The sequence below is a fragment of the Rhipicephalus microplus genome, chromosome 9 (genome assembly GCF_043290135.1).
Source record: "Rhipicephalus microplus isolate Deutch F79 chromosome 9, USDA_Rmic, whole genome shotgun sequence".
Taxonomy (NCBI): Eukaryota; Metazoa; Arthropoda; class Arachnida; order Ixodida; family Ixodidae; genus Rhipicephalus; species Rhipicephalus microplus.
In genome coordinates, this window is record NC_134708.1 from 40,376,022 (window position 1) to 40,393,752 (window position 17,731).

The 17,731-nt window shown below is 48.9% G+C and overlaps 1 protein-coding gene across 1 annotated transcript in view; it reads right to left on the reverse strand.

Annotated features, from left to right (window-relative positions):
- Positions 1-17,731, reverse strand: part of LOC142772231 (uncharacterized) — an 88,491-nt gene that overhangs the window by 30,885 nt on the left and 39,875 nt on the right. Inside the window, exon 6 of the mRNA XM_075874427.1 lies at positions 2,716-2,973. Coding sequence (XP_075730542.1) covers positions 2,716-2,973 — 258 coding nt within the window. The remainder of the gene's footprint in view (positions 1-2,715; positions 2,974-17,731) is intronic.

The window sequence follows — 17,731 nt, forward strand, 5'->3', positions numbered from 1 at the left end:
TAGGTTCGGATCTTTTCGCAGCCAGTATTTACACGACAAAGGTCAATTGACGCTACAAGCGAGGATTGTGAGTGTGATTCGGGCATCAGGGGTTTTATTACAAATCGCTCCATTTGTCCCGAACGGCGCCAAGGAATGCCGGTCGCGCCAGTCGGGCCTCGCATCACACCCTAAAGCGCTCGTGCTTTGCTTGCGTGGCGCGTCGTGGAGCTCTGCAGCATGCTTACGCGTGCAAGAAGGGAGACGAGCGCACCGTGTTCCATTGCTGCCCAACCCTGTTTCAATGGACACAAGCGTTAGCCGAACACACTTCGGAATTTACAAAGTGTCCTTTTTTGACTGCGCAGGGTAGACACATGCCATGGTAACTCATCTCACAGCCGTGGAGCTTCCCACTTGAAGCGAGCTACGGGACTGCGAAAGACGTTGCATTTTCAGCATACCTGATGAAGACATTTTGCAAAAACCTTAGCGGAAGGGCCGCACAAGCAGCGTCGCCGAAAATTGGCCTCTGCCTCTTATAAAAGCGGAGCGATTCTTGCACTGCGAGTTACAAGAGTGTCCGTGTCACATGTCACGCTTCGGTTCCCAGTATAGGCACCGTTCAGTCGAGTTTTCCAGTCTGACTGCAGCGCCAGGATACATAGCCTAACGGATAAAAACATCAACCATGAGACGTGTTTCATGAAAATGGAACGCGACGCGCGCGTTTCGCGCCCTGCACCTGTCGGCGGATTGTGGCCGGAATATGGGGGGGACGCGAGCACGCGTCTCTTTTCTACGCGCCCCTAACGGCCAATGCCGAAGACTTTGAGATGGGGCAGTGTGAGCAACGCAGCTCCATCTGGTCAGTGTGCGGTGAGTGCGGCTCGATTGTGAATAGCGCCTAATTTTACTCTATCCAGGGCTGCCGAATGATTCTCTCCGAGTGTGTATACTTCAAAAAATAACGGAACCACAGACACTCACAGAAAACCTAAAAAATATCGCAGAGAATCACACACACAAAAAAAATAGGAGGAAACCCAGCTTCGCTGTTTCTGAAGATCTCACAGTGAGCAAAACTCTTTTTCCCCGACCACGCTGTATAATATAACCACTTAGGCTTGCGTGCAAGGCGCGATCCACCAGATATTGTAACAGTGGCGCGCGTCCTTTGGACCACTGCACTCTAAAGACTGTGGAGGGTATCGCAGGAATAATACGGCCAAGTTACTCTTGAGAGGGTTCTACTCTCGCAAAGCATCAGGTAGAGTGAAATTCATGTTCACTCTATATAAAATGAGAGAGTGAAACTGCTCTCTACTCCACCTCTTTTTGAGACAGTAAAATGCCCATATACTCTTCAGACATGAGAGAGTAAAACGTGGTTATACTCCTGCTCCTGATTACACTTAGATGCGTCGGTACACCGCGAGCGATTAGCACTAGTGAATAAACACATATATGCAGTTAAACGTGCGGAATTTGTTTGTTGAGGCGTTAGAAACTATGAACAAAAGGAACAGCGTTGGTAGAGCGCGCCAGCGAATTTCAGCACACTGGAAGGCACTGGAACTTCTAATATGTGCGTTTTTAGCCTCGGATCTGTGTGGTTAAATGAACAAATATTATTTTATTCAATTGGTCACGATCAAAACTTAACGAGAACACCTATGACATTGTTGTTATCAAAATGTTCATGTTTTTCGCTACGACCATCACGCACGGTATGGCTACAGTAAAGTATTGTGGCTTTAGTAGTAGAACGTGAACAAGGCCGTGAACAAGAATTACCGAAAATATGTCCAAGGGGTGGGAAAAAAATAAAATAAATCACTTAGTGTACACTTCACAAACGTGATGTCTCGTACGCAGAACTGACAAACCACTTAGTGCAGTTCACATGCCATTCATATAATCGGCTGCTCGGTCATTTTTTTCGACTATAGAAAAACGTGTCGGATAGACGTTCTTGTCTCACGAAGCATAAAAAAAACGCGGTAAACACGTTCGCTATAGTCCGGCTGGTTTTGAGATGCGTGGAGACACAGAAATCTGCACTTCTAAACAAGAAAATGTAGAAAGATGACAAACATTACTTATGACATTCGGAATTATAAACTCATGTATCATTTTTTAGTGTGGTGTAGTGGATACCGTCTCATGCTCGCAATTTGCAGTGCGTCTAGGAGTCAAAAGTTTGAGGCCTATTCAATCACTTTTTTTTAACCTTTTCCTATGCTTTTTTTTGTCTCAGTGCTCGTATTTAGCCATCTTTACAATCGGCACGGGAGGAAATCTGTCGAAAACAATTAAAATGCCCAATATTGGCCCAAGTTCTGCTATTCTTTTTCGCGAGTCGTACAGCTGATTCTTTGGTGTGGTTCTATGCTGCTCGGCTACGTGCAGCGTTATGGAGTGCTTTGACCCATTCTGGGAAAGTCACTGTATTCTGACTCAACAAGATTCACTCCGGAAAACAGAGTTAAATATGGGGCAAGAAAGTACTCTCCGAAAACGAGTGCCCGAGAATCTCTTATTTTTAAGAGTGTGGAGGCAGCGCGCACATCCAAGGGCTGTACAAAAAACTCTCAGAAAATGATTCCTGAACCGTTGCTATTAGGCTATATTCAGATTTCCCGCCAGGCGTCTGCTACTACGGCGACACGTTAATGGCTTAAACTTGTGTCATTCAGACAACAGGTATACATCTCACAGCATGTCCCGACTCACCTTGTCGGGCTTGGAGATTCTATGGTGCTCAAGAAGCGCGGTTAAATAGGCTTCCTTGGATGGCGGTACGTAGTCTCCGAGCAGCGTCCGTTGCTGGTCGCTCAGAACATCCGCCAGGGCCTGCCAGACTTCGTTCGCTACGTTGGTGACATCGTTGAGCGTACTGTCGTGCACGAGCAGCCAGGCAGCGACATTTATGGCGAAGCGGAAGGAGGCGTACGTCTCCCTGCTGCAGCGCATTTGGTGCGCTTCCACGGCCTGCGAAATGCCCCGAGTGGCGTTGCAGCATAAATATATATATATATATATATCTTAATTTTTTTCCCACCGGTACCGTTCGAAATAGGAGCAAAATTTGGAACAGCCTGCCGCCTGAGATGAAGAAAGCCCGAAATTTTAACACTTCTATAAAAAAATTTTTTTCTAAGCTTGAATGATGCGAGCTAACTTTGCGATTTTTTCTTTCCTGGCATGTCGCGTTGCAGTCACAGAAATATCATACGAGCTGGATGGTTATTTGGTGTGTGTGATTTTCAAAATGCGTGCCGCTGTTCTGGATTGTCAATCTTGTTGTGGCCTAGCAAAGAATGTTGTATTTCTATTGCATTTAGAAATACGGATACTTGTATTGTTGACTACCTAATATTGTAACGGGCTAGTAAAAGGCAGAGAAGAGGAGAGGAAGACGAAGAGTCTTGCAAGATCACAGTGCGCTGCCGCGAACGACCATCGCTCACCTCTTGTAAATGAAGCCATTTCGTCACAGCTCGCTGTAACAGTTGTGGTGGAGGTGCTGGGTAATCGACTCCCGAAGACGGAGGCTCAACCGCAAGTTCTTCGATGGAGCCGTCGCCTTGCTGGACTTCCACCGAATCCATCTGGGCTGGACATGTCCCACAACGCAGATGAACACCGACCCCTCTCGACTTCTGCGCCGACCAGTTCGGCTCCACAGCTGAGAGATGCTCGTCCCTTCGCCGGCAGACCAGATGAAGACGTCGAGGCTTGGCTCATCCATTACAAACGGGTGAGCGCCGCCAACAAATGGGATGCCGTGTCTCAGCTTTTGTACGTCGCGTTATTTCTGACGGATACTGCATTAATGTGGTACGAGAATCGGGAGGAAACGCTAACGACTGGGACAGATTTGTTTCTGAGATTAAAGAGTGTTAGAGTGTTTCGGCGACCCAACAACGAAAAAGAAAAGAGCAGAACAGGCGCTAATGCAACGCGCTCTAGTGCCAGGTGAAACTTGCACGACCTACATTGAGGAAGTAATAAAGCTATGTAGGATGATTGACTCCAGAATGTCTGAGGAAGACAAAGTCGGGCACATTCTAAAAGGAATCGCCGAGGATATTTACAGTTTTTTCATCGCGAAAGACACCATGATGTCATTTGCCATTGCCGCACTTTTGAGCAACTAAATACGAGGCGCATCACGCCGAAGTTCGGCAGGCTAGCCAATGTGACGACTATCGCGAGTATAAACAGCAACCAAGCGCTTGATCTTGCATCAACAATCCGACAAATAGTACGCGAAAAACTCGGCCTGTACGCGCAAGTGGCACACCACCCAAGCAATCATCCCCCCTACCTGCCAACAGAGTTTGACCGAAACATTGCTTCATTCTCCTCGCACCGAGTGACGGAGGGCATTGAGGATTCCAACACCACTACTCAGCATCAGCCATGTCTTTACGATAGAGGCCCTGCCTATGACGCTGGATCACGACGAGGACAACCGCGTTCTTATACTCAGGACTCTCAGCCAGACTACGTCCCGCTGCGGCAAGGACAGTACCGACCCTACTACCGAGATGTGACTTACGGCGAATACAGTGGATTGCAGAGAATGGCAGAAACCCGTTCTTCGCCTGATAACGAACTTCCTCGCCGACAGCAGCGGCCCAGGATTCGTTCCGATGAATACCGCATAAACTTTGACCCTACCGTGTGCTACAACTGTGGTTCCACTGGGCATATCGCTCGGTATTGCCGCCACCAATCACGAAAGACACCAGCCATGTCTTCGCCACCAAAACCCGGTGCTTCATATGACATGCGGACAACCGACTTGTTTCCGAGGGACCGTTTTTCGCGTGAGACTAGACGCAGCGATTCGCCAGCATCCGAGCGGAGTTTGACACCACCATCCAACCGTTCTCGTCGCTCGCTGTCTCCTCTGTGTCGTTCTCCGCCGCCGCCGCCGGGAAACTAGCATCCGCTGCCAATGGAGGTGTGCTCGCCGGACGGTGTTTTCAAGATATACCTCTGAATATTGTGATGCTGAAAAACAAAGTGAATGTGTTGATTGACGGAATACCGACTATGGCGTTAGTTGACACTGGGGCTACTGTGTCTGTGATGAGCCTCGCCTTCAGAAACCGCTTAGGTCGCAAAGTTATGTTTTCATGGAACGATACAATCACCTTTCGGGGTGTAGGTGGTGAGTGTCTTAATCCTCTTGGTGTATGTGTTGTCAGTGTTTCATTGGCTGGAAAAGTATTTGTATCCGAATTTATGGTTCTATCTCGTTATTCGCACGATGTATTTCTTGGTATCGGTTTTCTGGAGCAATGCGGTGCTTCCGTCGACTGTGGTAGTGGGGAAATATCATTAAACAATTTGTTTCTACCGTCACTTTCCGAAGAAGACTACCGTGGCGAAGACAGGAACACGGTGTGATTGATGAAGTGATAGCACCATCTTGGTGCCTGAAACCCGTTCGAGTCTCTTCCACAACGGTTGATGTGGCTTGTGTTGACCTCGTAGTGGGGCCTCTACGCAAGAACTGTTCTAAGAAGGACATACTTGTACCCTATTCTGTTGTGTGCATGACAAAAGGAGTAGCAACATTGTGGGCGCTGAACTGTTCTGCCATACCGGTTGTGCTTAATCGCGGGATGGAGATAGCTCTCTTCGATGAAGCCTCATGCAGCTCAATAGCAGCACTAGTTACGGACCTCACCACCTCTTCCTTTCCTTGTGATATTCGCAATAATGAAGATCTAATGCTTGGTATGATCAGCAAGACTCTCAGTACAACGGAACGGCAAGCGCTGTTGCAGGTCCTTTCTCGGCATGTTGCTGCTTTCGACTTCAAACATAGAGATGCACCCCTTCAGTTACCCTCGTCTCGCGCTCGTCACAGAATAGACACCGGCTCTGCACACCCCATCCACCAAAAGCCCTACCGAGTGTCATCCTCAGAGCGCAAAATTATCGCCGAACAAGTAAAAGACATGCTAAACAAAGGTGTCGTGCAAGAGTCGTCCAGCCCGTGGGCAGCCCCGGTAATTCTTGTCAGGAAAAAGGATAGTTCCTGGAGATTCTGTGTAGATTACAGGCGTCTAAAGACTGTGACGAAGAAAGATGTATATCCCTTACCGCGGATTGATGACGTCATAGATTTCTTGCACGCCGCTTCCTACTTTTCAACGTTTGATTTGCGGTCCGGTTATTTGCAAATACCTATGGAACACGCCGACAAAGAAAAGACTGCTTTCGTAACTCCGGATGGCCTATTTGAATTTACCGTCATGCCTTTTGGCCTTTGTAATGCTCCAGCCACCTTTGAAAGATTTCTGGACACAGTATTACGTGGTCTAAAATGGGAGATATGCATGTGCTACCTTGACGATGTTGTGATCTTTGGCTGTACGTTTGAGGAACATAACAACCGTCTCAATCTTGTTCTCGACTGCATCGAAAAAGCTGGGCTTGTTCTGAATTAAAAAAAAATGTCGCTTTGGCGAACTTCAAACTCTGGTGCTGGGGCACTTGGTCGACAAGGATGGCGTCAGACCCGATCCTCGCAAGATAGAAGATGTGAGCTCTTTTAAACCACCACAATCCGCGTGAGAACTTCGCTCATTTGTCAGCCTATGCACATATTTTCGTCGTTTTGTTCCACGATTTGCGAAGGTCGTGTACCCGCTGACAAGCATCCTGCGACAGGATGCAACCTTCAACTAGAGACCAGAATGTGACGCCGCATTCTCACAACTTAAGTTTGTACTAACGTCAGCTCCACTGTTGCGTCACTTCGATCCATCTTGCCCGACTGAGGTCCACACGGACGCTAGTGGTATCGGCGTAGGAGCGGTGCTTGTACAACGTCACAATGGCGCCGAGCATGTCGTGGCATATGCCAGCCGATGCCTGAGCAAATCTGAACGCAATTACACAGTTACGGAACAGGAATGTCTGGCAGCTGTTTTCGCCGTACAAAAGTTTCGTTGTTATCTTTACGGGAGGCCATTTAAGATAATTACCGATCACCATTCGTTATGCTGGCTGGTCGGTTTGCGTGACCCCTGTGGCCGCCTCGCACGTTGGGCGCTGCGACTTCAGGAATACGACTTTACGGTGTCGTACAAGAGTGGCCGTCGTCACGCCGACGCAGACTGCCTCTCCCGGATTCCTCTTGCGACTATACCGACTGCGATTCTGAGAATTTTGACGACTGCCTTGCCGCTGTTACAAGCACGTTCCCGAACGCGGCTGACTTCGAGAGAGAACAACGTAACGATCTCAACCTGGATCCTCTTTTTGCCGCTGCACGTGCCTCCCAACACCGCGGTCGCTTTACGGTCCGAGAAAAGTTGCTCATAAAATTAACTACTCCAGACATGGAGCACGTTTTCTTCTAGTTGTTCCCGAGAGCCTTCGCTCCGATGCTCTACGTGCTATGCATGACGATGCGACATCCGGTCATTTCGGCTTCATACGAACGCTGATCCGCACGCAGGAACACTTTTACTGGCCCAAGATGTACGAAACAACGAAACGTTACGTCGCTAGCTGCGAGACGTGCCAACGTCACAAGCGCCCAGCCACCGCTTCACCAGGTCCCCTTCAGCCAATAACACCACCCAGCACGCCTTTTGAACAAGTAGGAATTGACATTATGGGTCAATTTCCGTTATCTAACAATAAAAACCATTAGATAATCGTCTGCGTAGATCATCTTACGCAGTATGCCGAAACCACAGCCATTCCCTTTTCTACCGCTGCATCCGTGGCAGTCTTCCTGCTCCACTCCGTGGTCCTGCGCCATGGCCCACCACGTGTTATTATCGGCGACCGTGGCCGTCAGTTCACTGCTGATGCCATTGAAGAATTACTACGCATGTGTACGACACAGTTCCGTCATTCCACACCGTATCATCCGCAGATGAATGGCCTCGTCGAACGGACAAACCGAACGCTGATCAACATGCTTGCCATGTACGTTTCTTCCAATCACAAGAACTGCGATGAAGTGCTGCCTTTTATTACGTACGCCTACAACACGGCGAAACATGAAACAACAAACTTCAGCCCATTTTATCTGTTGTACGCCAGGTTGCCACTAAGCCCTCTAGACAATTTCTTACCCTTCATTGTACACAATGACGACGCTGTATCGAACACCCTGTGCCTCGCGGAAGAAGCCCGTCGAATCGCTCGTCTTCGAACTCTGGCCTCTCAACGTCGCTCGAAGGAACGTTACGACGACCGTCACGAACCGGTATTATTCAAAAAAGGTGACTTGGTGTTGTTTTGGACACCGCAACGCAAGCGTGGATTGTGTCAAAAGCTTCTGTCACGATATTCAGGCCCATTTATAGTTTTGGAGCGTCTCAGCCAGCTCGCTTACGTAATAGCTCGTTTTTTGTCCAATGGTCGACGATCGAGCAGAACGCAGCTCACTCACATTGCTCGCCTGAAACCGTTCTACCCTCGGTGTGCATCATAACTCGCCCTACTGGCTTCGTCTGCTGGCGGGGGAATGTAACGGGCTAGTAAAAGGCAGAGAAGAGAAGGAGAGGAAGACCAAGAGTCTTCCTCTCCACAGGCAAGACAAGATCGCAGTGCGCTGCCACAAACGACCATCGCTCACCTCTTGTAAATAAAGCCATTTCATCACAGCTCGCTGTAACAATATCTATGTCTCTGAGTTGTCTTGTTTATGTTAATATGTACACTTTAGTGATTTGCCTGCGTTCGTTCACCTTTTGACACTATCGCGATTATAGATTTTATTGCCGTTGGGCCCGAAGATCGCATGCTAAAAAATGCCTGTAATAGTACTGTACAACACCCTGTGTTTTGGAGTTTTAGTTTCTTTTTTATGTAACTGTAAGCCTCCATCACTGCATACATTTTCTTTTTGGACCCAGGACTAGCCATCGGCTACGGGTCCAAGATGTCTGATGATCTTTTGTATTGTATGACTCAACAATATATATTCTGACTGACTTTTCGGCTGGTGGACCAGTCCTTGTCAAAGTAACAAGTACATGTCAACGCGCTTGCTTATAAATACGATTCACATGGGATAATAAAGATCGGCGACGTATATCAGCGATAAGACAATTCATAGCGTGAAGTGTTGTTGGCGGTAAAGTTAGATATTGTCACGTTACTCACGACAAACTTGATACAATGGGCTCGTTGAGTCGACTAGCTAAGCAGCGGCTCAGAGAGATCGTCTTTGTCCTCTTTCACTCTTCGATCTCACCCAAGAAACCATGTGGCAATAGTCCGCCCCCTTTGAAAGCATCGACTCGATGCTCGTAAATAAAAAAATGAAGGCATACACACGCAGACATAAAGAACCAAAAGAGGAAGAGTGCCAGTACTCGCAGCGCAAATGAGGAAGTTTCGTCAACGCTTGCGCCAAGCGCAAAAAGAAAAGGCATAAAAGCACAAGAGAACACAAACAGCAGCAGCAACGCTAAGTCACGGCATGTCGTAGCACGTGAAACCACAAGGGCTACTGTGTAAAGTAGGGCTTCAGCCGAACGACATGCACGGTTTCGGGCCGAAGCTGTCGACGAGAAGATGCTGCGCCGTCCGAAAATAGCTCGTAGGTAACATCTGTGACTCGTCTAAGAACATGATGATACGGGGCGCGAAAAAACGACACACAACAGAGAAGAAGTACACAGACGACGCGCTAGTTCATGTACTTCTTCTCTGTTGTGTGTCGTTTTTTCGCGCCCCGTATCATCATGAACCAGCACCAACTCGCCCAACTTTTCACTTTACTCGTCTAAGAACCTTGTACGGTCCAAAATAACGGCTTAGGAGTTTTTCCGAAAAGCTTGGTCGCCGGACAGGGATCCACACCCACACTCGGTCCCCAAGGTGGTAGGTGACATTTCGATGGCGGAGGTTGTAACGTCGTGCGTCTGCATCTTGTTGGTGACTGGGGTTTATGCGAGCTAGCTGACGAGCTTCTTCGGCGTATTGAGTGTATTGCTCAGCGTCTTGAGCAAAATCATTGCTTTGGTCGCACGGAAGCATATCATCGAGCATGGTTCGCACGTTGCGTCCGTAAACAAGTCGGAAAGGCGGATATCGCGTTGTTTCTTGCGTTGGCGTATTGTAAGCAAACGTGATGTATGGAAGAATCTCGTCCCAGGTTTTGTGTTGTACGTCCACGTACATTGACAGCATGTCTGCTATGGTCTTGTTAAGCCTCTATGCCAGTCCATTGGATTGCGGCTGATAAGCCGTTGTGTTTCGATGACTTGTGCAGCTCAGTTTAAAAATGTCCTCCATCATTCGTGCTGTAAACGACGTCCCTCTGTCCATAATCACGCATGACGGGGCACCATGCCGTAGAAAGATTTGGTGCACGAAGAACTGCGCGACTTCAGAGGCCGTGCCACGGGGTAACGCTTTTGTTTCAGCATAACGAGTAAGATAATTTGTCGCAACTATAATCCATTTGTTCCCAGAGGACGACAAAGGGAAGGGCCCGAGAAGGTCCATTCCCACGAGGTCAAACGGTGTCCGTGGTGGTGCGATCGGCTGGAGCAGGCCCGCGGGTCTCACAGGCGGAGTCTTGCGACGCTGGTACTCACGGCAGCCTTTCACATATCGATGTACACTAGTTTATAGTCGCGGCCAGTAATACTGTTGGCGTACTCTGGCGAGAGTTCGCGAATAGCCCAAATGTCCTGACGTGGGCTCGTCGTGGCACGCAAGGAGGAGCTCATCACGCATGTCGGTAGGAACAACGAGTAGGAAAGCTTTGTCGCTAACACGGGCGTTTTTCTTGTAAATAATGCCTCTTCTTAGACAAAAAGAGGACAATTCGCGAGCAATGAGTTGAGGGACCTGAGAGTTGCGGCCTTCCAGGGAATCAATGACTGGGCGTAATTCGTCATCGGCTCGCTGCTTTGACATAAATTCGGAGCCGCTAACTGCTCCGTGAAAGGCATCTTCATCTTCGGAGCCCCTGACAGCGTTCCCCACAGGCGCTGGAGAAAGCGCGTCGGCGTCTTCGTGTTTGCGCCCTGACCTGTACACAATCGTAATATCGGACTCCTGCAAACACAAACTCCACAGTGCGAGACGGCCGGATGGATCTCTGAGATTTGCCAGCCAGCAGAGCGAGTGGTGGTCAGTCACCGCTTTGAAGGGAGGTAAGGCCGAAATTTAGTCGTCGCCCACATGACTGTGAGGCATTCTTTTTCTGACGTCGAATAGTTGGTCTCGGCTCGAGAAAGAGTACGACTGGCATAAGCTATCACATGCTCAACGCCAGCGTGTCGTTGTACAAGGACAGCGCCAAGTCCGACGTTGCTGGCATCTGTATGAATTTCTGTACCAGCGTCCTTATCAAAATGGGCAAGAACAGGGGCTGTTTGCATTCTCTGTCGTAACTCTGTGAACGCTGTATCTTGTTCTGCGCCCCAAGTAAAGGGCACGTCATCTCGGGTGAGTCGCGTAAGAGGTTCAGCTATCTTCGAGAAGTTGGCGATAAATCGGCGATAATACGCGCACAAGTCGAGGAAACGGCGCACTGCTCTTTTATCTGATGGAACAGGGAAGGCAGCGACAGCAGAAGTTTTGTGTAGATCAGGTCGCACTCCATCCGCACTAATGACATGTCCCAAAAATTTCAGCTCTTCGTAGCCGAAATGGCATTTTTGGGGTTTCAGCGTGAGTTCAGCTGTGCGAATGGCTTCCAGAACCTTTCTCAGACGCTTCAGATGTTCTTCGAAGCTCTCGGAAAAAATGGCAGCATATCCACGGAGTGAATGATGGAGAGTAGGGCGAAGCATTCGTCCGTCCATGCGTCCGTCTGTGTGACCGTCCATGCGTCTGTTTGTGCGCCCGTCCCTGCGTTCTTTCATGCATCCGCCCCTGCGTCCGTTCATGCGTCCATCCATGCATCTGTTTGTGTGTCCGTTCGTTCATCTATTCAACACTCCAAGTCCCACCATCTCGCATCTTTTTATCATATATTCCCCATATAGAAGCACCGCCATCCAGCGGACATTCCAAGGACTAAACGAGAGGTGGCACACGCACACTTTCTTACGGCCTGCGCTTTGGGTCCACTTCCCACCTTTAACCACCTCGAGTTCATGGTATATTTTAGTTCACTGTATTCATGGCACTGCGACCAAACGCTCGCTAAACCTTTCGAAAACCAAGGAGGTTCCGCCAGCGAGTATAACGTAGCAACCTTTCCCTGTCAGATAGGGCTCAATTTACATGCCAATGGCTGCTAATGAGAAATGAGAGACAGGAGAATTCGGCTTTTACTTTCTTACGGCTTGCGCTTCGTATCTACTTCTCATTTTTAACCACCTTGAGTTCATTCATGGTATATACAAGTTCATTGTATTCATGGCACTGCGGCTCAACGCTCGCTAAACCTTTCTAAAGCTAAGGAGGTTACACCCAGCGAGTATAATGTAGCATCCCTTTCTTGTCCGATAGTGCTCAATGTACATGCCAATGGCTGCTAATGAAGATCGCAGATGCGCGTTGACTAAAAGCCGAATGCTCATGTCTCTCATTCCCCATTAGCAGCCATTGGCATGTACATTGAGCACTATTTTTTATTGTTAAACAACGCACAGAAGAAATCTCTCACTGGCACCACCTTGGAGGTCAAGTGTTATACCTATTTCGGGTATGTGCCACTGGTGGTTACATACGAGGGACGCCCAAGCCACGCCATAAGGTGCTTCGCCCCTAAAAGATGTCCACATCATTGAGGTAGACAAGGCAGCTTTGCCACTTCAAGTCAGCGAGAACTGTGTCCATCATCCTCTGAAAAGTGGCTGGTGCAGAACAGAGGCCGAAGAGAAGAACTCGGAATTCTCAAAGTCCCTCTGGAGTCACAAAAGCGGTTTTCTCTCGGTCTCGTTCATCCACTTCAATTCGCCAATAGCCACTCTTTTGATCGATGGACGCAAAATACTTCGCGCGTCATAACCTGTCGAGGAAGTAGTCGACCCGTGAAAGCGGGTAGACGTCTTTTTTTGTGACGCTATTAAGCTTCCTGTAGTAAATACAGAATCGCAGCGTTCCGTCTTTTTTCTTCACTAGAACGACTGGCGAAGACCAAGCGCTGCTGGATGGTTGAATAATCCTGTCATCGAGCATCTCTTTTACTTGTGTCTGAATAGCCTCGCGTTCTTTGGCAGAAAAGTGATAAGGCTGCTGTCGGATGGGGCGGACGTCATCGTCGGTAATAATTCGATGCTTCGTTAGGTGTGTTTGACGGACTTTAGAAGAAGAGGCGAAGCAAGATCGAAACTCCCTTAAAAGGTCATCAAGTGCAGCCTTTCTCTCGTCTGACAGCGTCGAATTAATGTCGATGTGGTCTAGAAATTCCTCATCCTCATGCGTTTCCTCGGACGCGAAGCACTCCGTGACGTCGGCAACAGAGTCTCCATAAGCTAGGGTGGTTCCGCGGAAAAGATGCCGGTGCTCGCAATTGAAGTTCGTAACCAGTATCGTTGACTGCCCGTCACGGACGCGCACAACACTTCGGGCGGCGCACACACCTTGGAGCAGCAGAAGTGATAGGTTGCTTTCAGCCACCACGTCGCCGTCTTGGAAGTGTTCACAAGTGACTTCGATGGAACCAGTTGCTCGAGGTGGCAGCGTCACACTGTCGTGAGCAACACGTAGCGCAGTTCTACAGCAGTTATCAGCGTCTCGTTCTGTTGCGCCTTATGTCGAGAAGGTCACGATGCACTCACGGAGATTTATGATGGCACCGTATTCCCGAAGGAAGCCCATGCAGATAATCAGCTGACGCGAACAGTCGCGAAGAACGAGGCAGCTGAGCACAAACGTTGACGCACGAATTTTCACTCTTGCGTTACAGCGACCCAGCAGTGGTACAACGTGTCCTCCAGCTGTTCGAATTCGCGTTCCATTCCACCGCGTGATCACTTTCCTGAGATCTTTCGCTAGCCTCCCGCTGATAATCGAATAGTCTGCACCAGTGTCTACCAATGCACTGACCTGAAGACCGTCAATCAGCACAGGTATGTCGAGTGACACGCGGTCACTAGGTTCAGATGTGGATGTCGGCGTTTCTTCGGTACTGCGATTATTCTCTGACGAAATGCCTTCGGCGTTGCGTGCAAGCGTCTACGGGAAGTCTTCCGCACTTTGAGTCCCAGAGACTTTGCCCCCGATGGTCCCTGCCTTCAGTTTTCCCGACGAGGGCTCGGGGAGCGTTCCCGTGCTGTCACCCCAAAACGTGGCCCAGTGGCTGCGGGTCTCCTCGGAGATGGTGACCGCGATTACCGTCGTGTAAAGGGTGCACGCTGTTGCGCGAGATACTCTTCGATATCTCTTGGCTTTTGACCAATTCGGGGACGAGGGGAATTGACGGGAAATCCGCGCAGTCCAAGTTGCCGGTATGCGCATTCGCGGTAAATGTGACCAGCCTCACCGCAATGATAGCAGAGGGGTCATCTGTCTGGCGTACACCAGAGATCAGACTTGCGCGTCAATGCACGGCGAATATCGATGTCCAAATCAGCGTGCGCTGACTGAATCGCGACTGACGGCATCATTGTCTAGAGCGGGACGTATGGCATTGTCTGGATCGGGACGTGCGGCACTGTCTGGATCGGGACGTGCGGCACTGTCTGGATCGGGACTCCTCTACCAGAAAGAGGCGTGGCAGATCGCAAGGCTTCCGCGTACGTACGACGGCGACTATCAGTAGACACAGGAGCCGTTTCCTGATCAACCGACATGACACGGGCGGAAAACGATGGGCGTGCAGGACCTGCTGGACCTCGTCACGGATGACACTGGTGATAGAACCAACATCGATTTGCCTTGTCCAGTACATCTTTTCCATTTCTTCCCGGACGACAGATCGGATGATCTTGCGAATCCATTCGGGGCTCTTGCTCCCAGGGGTGGCGAAAATTTCGGGAGTTGAGGCAGCATTCACTTCGGACGGTCAAAAAGGGCAAGACCATTGGTGCAGTACTCGCTCCATTGTTGCCACTTCAGTAAGGAACTGAGCAACACTTTTGGTGGGACTACGCACCAAACCAGCGAAAAGTTGTTCCTTCACACCACGCATGATGTGGCGCAACTTTTTTCTTCTTCCATAGCAGGATCCGCTCGCTTGAAAAGCCGTGTCATGTCCTCGACGTACATCGAGACGGTCTCGTTGGGCATTTGGATGCGTGATTGTAGTGCACGCTCCGCCCGTTCGCGGCAGTCGGGACTCCTGTAGGTCTCCAGGAGGCGACGCTGGAACTCGCGCCAAGATGTCAGAACATCATCCCTGTTCAAAAACCGCGTCTTGGCGCCGTCTTTTAAGCAAGTGTACACGTTCCGGAGCTTCGCGGTATCATCCCAGTAATTGATCGCTATGACACGTTCGAACTCACTCAGCCAGTCGTCAACATCTTCATGCTGCTCTCCGTGAAAGGGGCTAGGCATGAGCGGGTTCTGGACGGTGCAGTAGATCGGCGTGGAAGGTGTCGGAGCTTGAACGGGATCTTGTGTCGAAGTCATAGTCGCTGCGTCAGTGGTTGGTGTCTCAGGCGGTAGGCTTCGTTGGCGGCGGCTTACTCTATGAACAGGAGTGTCCATGGGTGCAGGGCTTGTGTTCCGGCTGCTGGGCGGGGTCTTGGGCATCGGGTGGATCGTGGGACGTTGTACCCAGCAACTCCACCAGTCTTGTCACGTTACCCACGACAAACTTGATACAATGGGCTCGTTGAGTCGACTAGCCAAGCAGCGGCTCAGAGAGATCGTCTTTGTCCTCTTTCACTCTTCGATCTCACCCAAGCAAACCATGTGGCAATATGATGCAAAAACATAAATAAATATGTATACATATATAAAAATGTAGAACACCAAAGAGCAGAAATCACTACTTCGTGCACACAGCATAACTCTGCGAGAACCGGAGATAGATAATGATAAAACAAAAATGAAAGAATGGATATCAAAATATCAAAAACCGCGTGTTATCATACAGTCAGATTGCGCGTCATATACACAGCTCAGTCATTGTGATATGAATAAGATGAGTATTTGATGCTTTTATTGCGCGTGCGCGTTCAAATACAGTCTTGCATCCACATTCGTGATAGCGATGGCGATTAATAAACTCAAGTGACTGTAAATATATATATATATATATATATATATATATATATATATATATATATATATATATATATATATATATATATATATATATATATATATATATATATAGTCCAGTAGATCCTCCGTGAGCGGTCACAACGTGGTTTATTTCGACGTTTCGGTTTAGAGTGGCCTTCATCAGGATTAAAGATACAGTTTGTTGGTGCTCAGCTTTATACAATCTCAAATCAGAGGGCAAGGAAAGAGGAAAAAAAGCAGAAAAGAAAAAAAAGAAAAGAAGAAAAGAAAAAAAGGGGAAAAAGAAAAAGAAAAGAAAAAGAAGAAAAAAGAGAAGAAGAAGAGAAAAATAATATACGGTGGACTCCCCTCGGCGCCCCCCTTCCACTCTTCCCTCCACTTCCCCCCTCCACTCTTCCCTCCACTTCCCCCTTCATCTCTCTCCCCCTTCTCCCCTTCACCTTTCTGATGTCAGCGGTCTGTGTAGGTTTCCTTTCACTAACGCATTCCTCCCGGCCAGACGGCGCTTCCTGGCACTGGCGGTTCGGTGTGGGGCAAAAAAGAGCTTTTTTAGGAAGTTCTAAGCCTTTAACTACTCGGAGTCCCGTAAACAATTCGTCGTAGAAGGAGGGGTGCCGCGTATTGTGGCAGAGGCTGGTAAGCGGGCATTTTAGGAAGTTCTAAGCCTTTAACTACTCGGCGCCCTGTCAACATTTCGTCGTAAAAAGAGGGGTGCCCCGTATTAAGGTGACGGTACCACCGTCGCCATCTTGCGAGTAGTTTCTGTTTGAGCCACCAGAAGACGCCACTAAGTCACGTTTGGAAAAAAGGGAGGAAAATGCACTCTCCGCCGTCGTAGCATGCAGTGGCGAAGAGCCTGTTCCTGCTGGAACTAATCCATTCTTTTCCGGGGGGCCCCTGCTCCCATATCTCCTTTGAAACGTTTCAAATGTGCGTGACGCCCTCCCCCCCCCCCCCTCCCGCTCCCCAATAACAACAACAGCAACAAAAAAAGGCACGGACCCGAGAGCCTTTGTACTCCCGTGCAACTGTCCGGAAAAGAGGTGCCTCTCTCTCTCCTGGTAACTTATAACTATTTACAATAGAACGGCGCTGAACCGCGCTGCCGCAAGGGTTGCTGGAAATAATGGTTTGGTTTCTGAACCGACTCTTTCTCTTCCTCGCTAAAAAAGAGTAGAAAGAAAAAGAGTAGAAAGAAAAAGAGTGGAAAAAGAGTAGTTCTCGAGGAAGTTCTTCAGTGGCCCTGAATACCGGCAGTGTTGGGTCGCATGGAACAACGCCGACCTTGTGCACGTGCATAGTAATTATAGATTTCTCCACTGTCAGCAGCTTTGGTTCGACTGTGAATGTAGTGTGGGTGTCGCGCATGGTCCGCTTGATACTTATGTCGCTACATTCAGAAGCTACCCAGGAAGCTCCTTTCCACTACTTCCTGGCTATCATATGGCTAAATATGGCTCGCTAACTAACGGCTTGCAAAAGAGTTACTGCGCATATGCGAGTAAGCTTGTTTTCCACACGAAAGCCTCAACGACAGACTAGCAGACGAATAATTTTTTTCCCATTTACCACTAATCCCTGTCTTTCCTTTCTTTCGTTT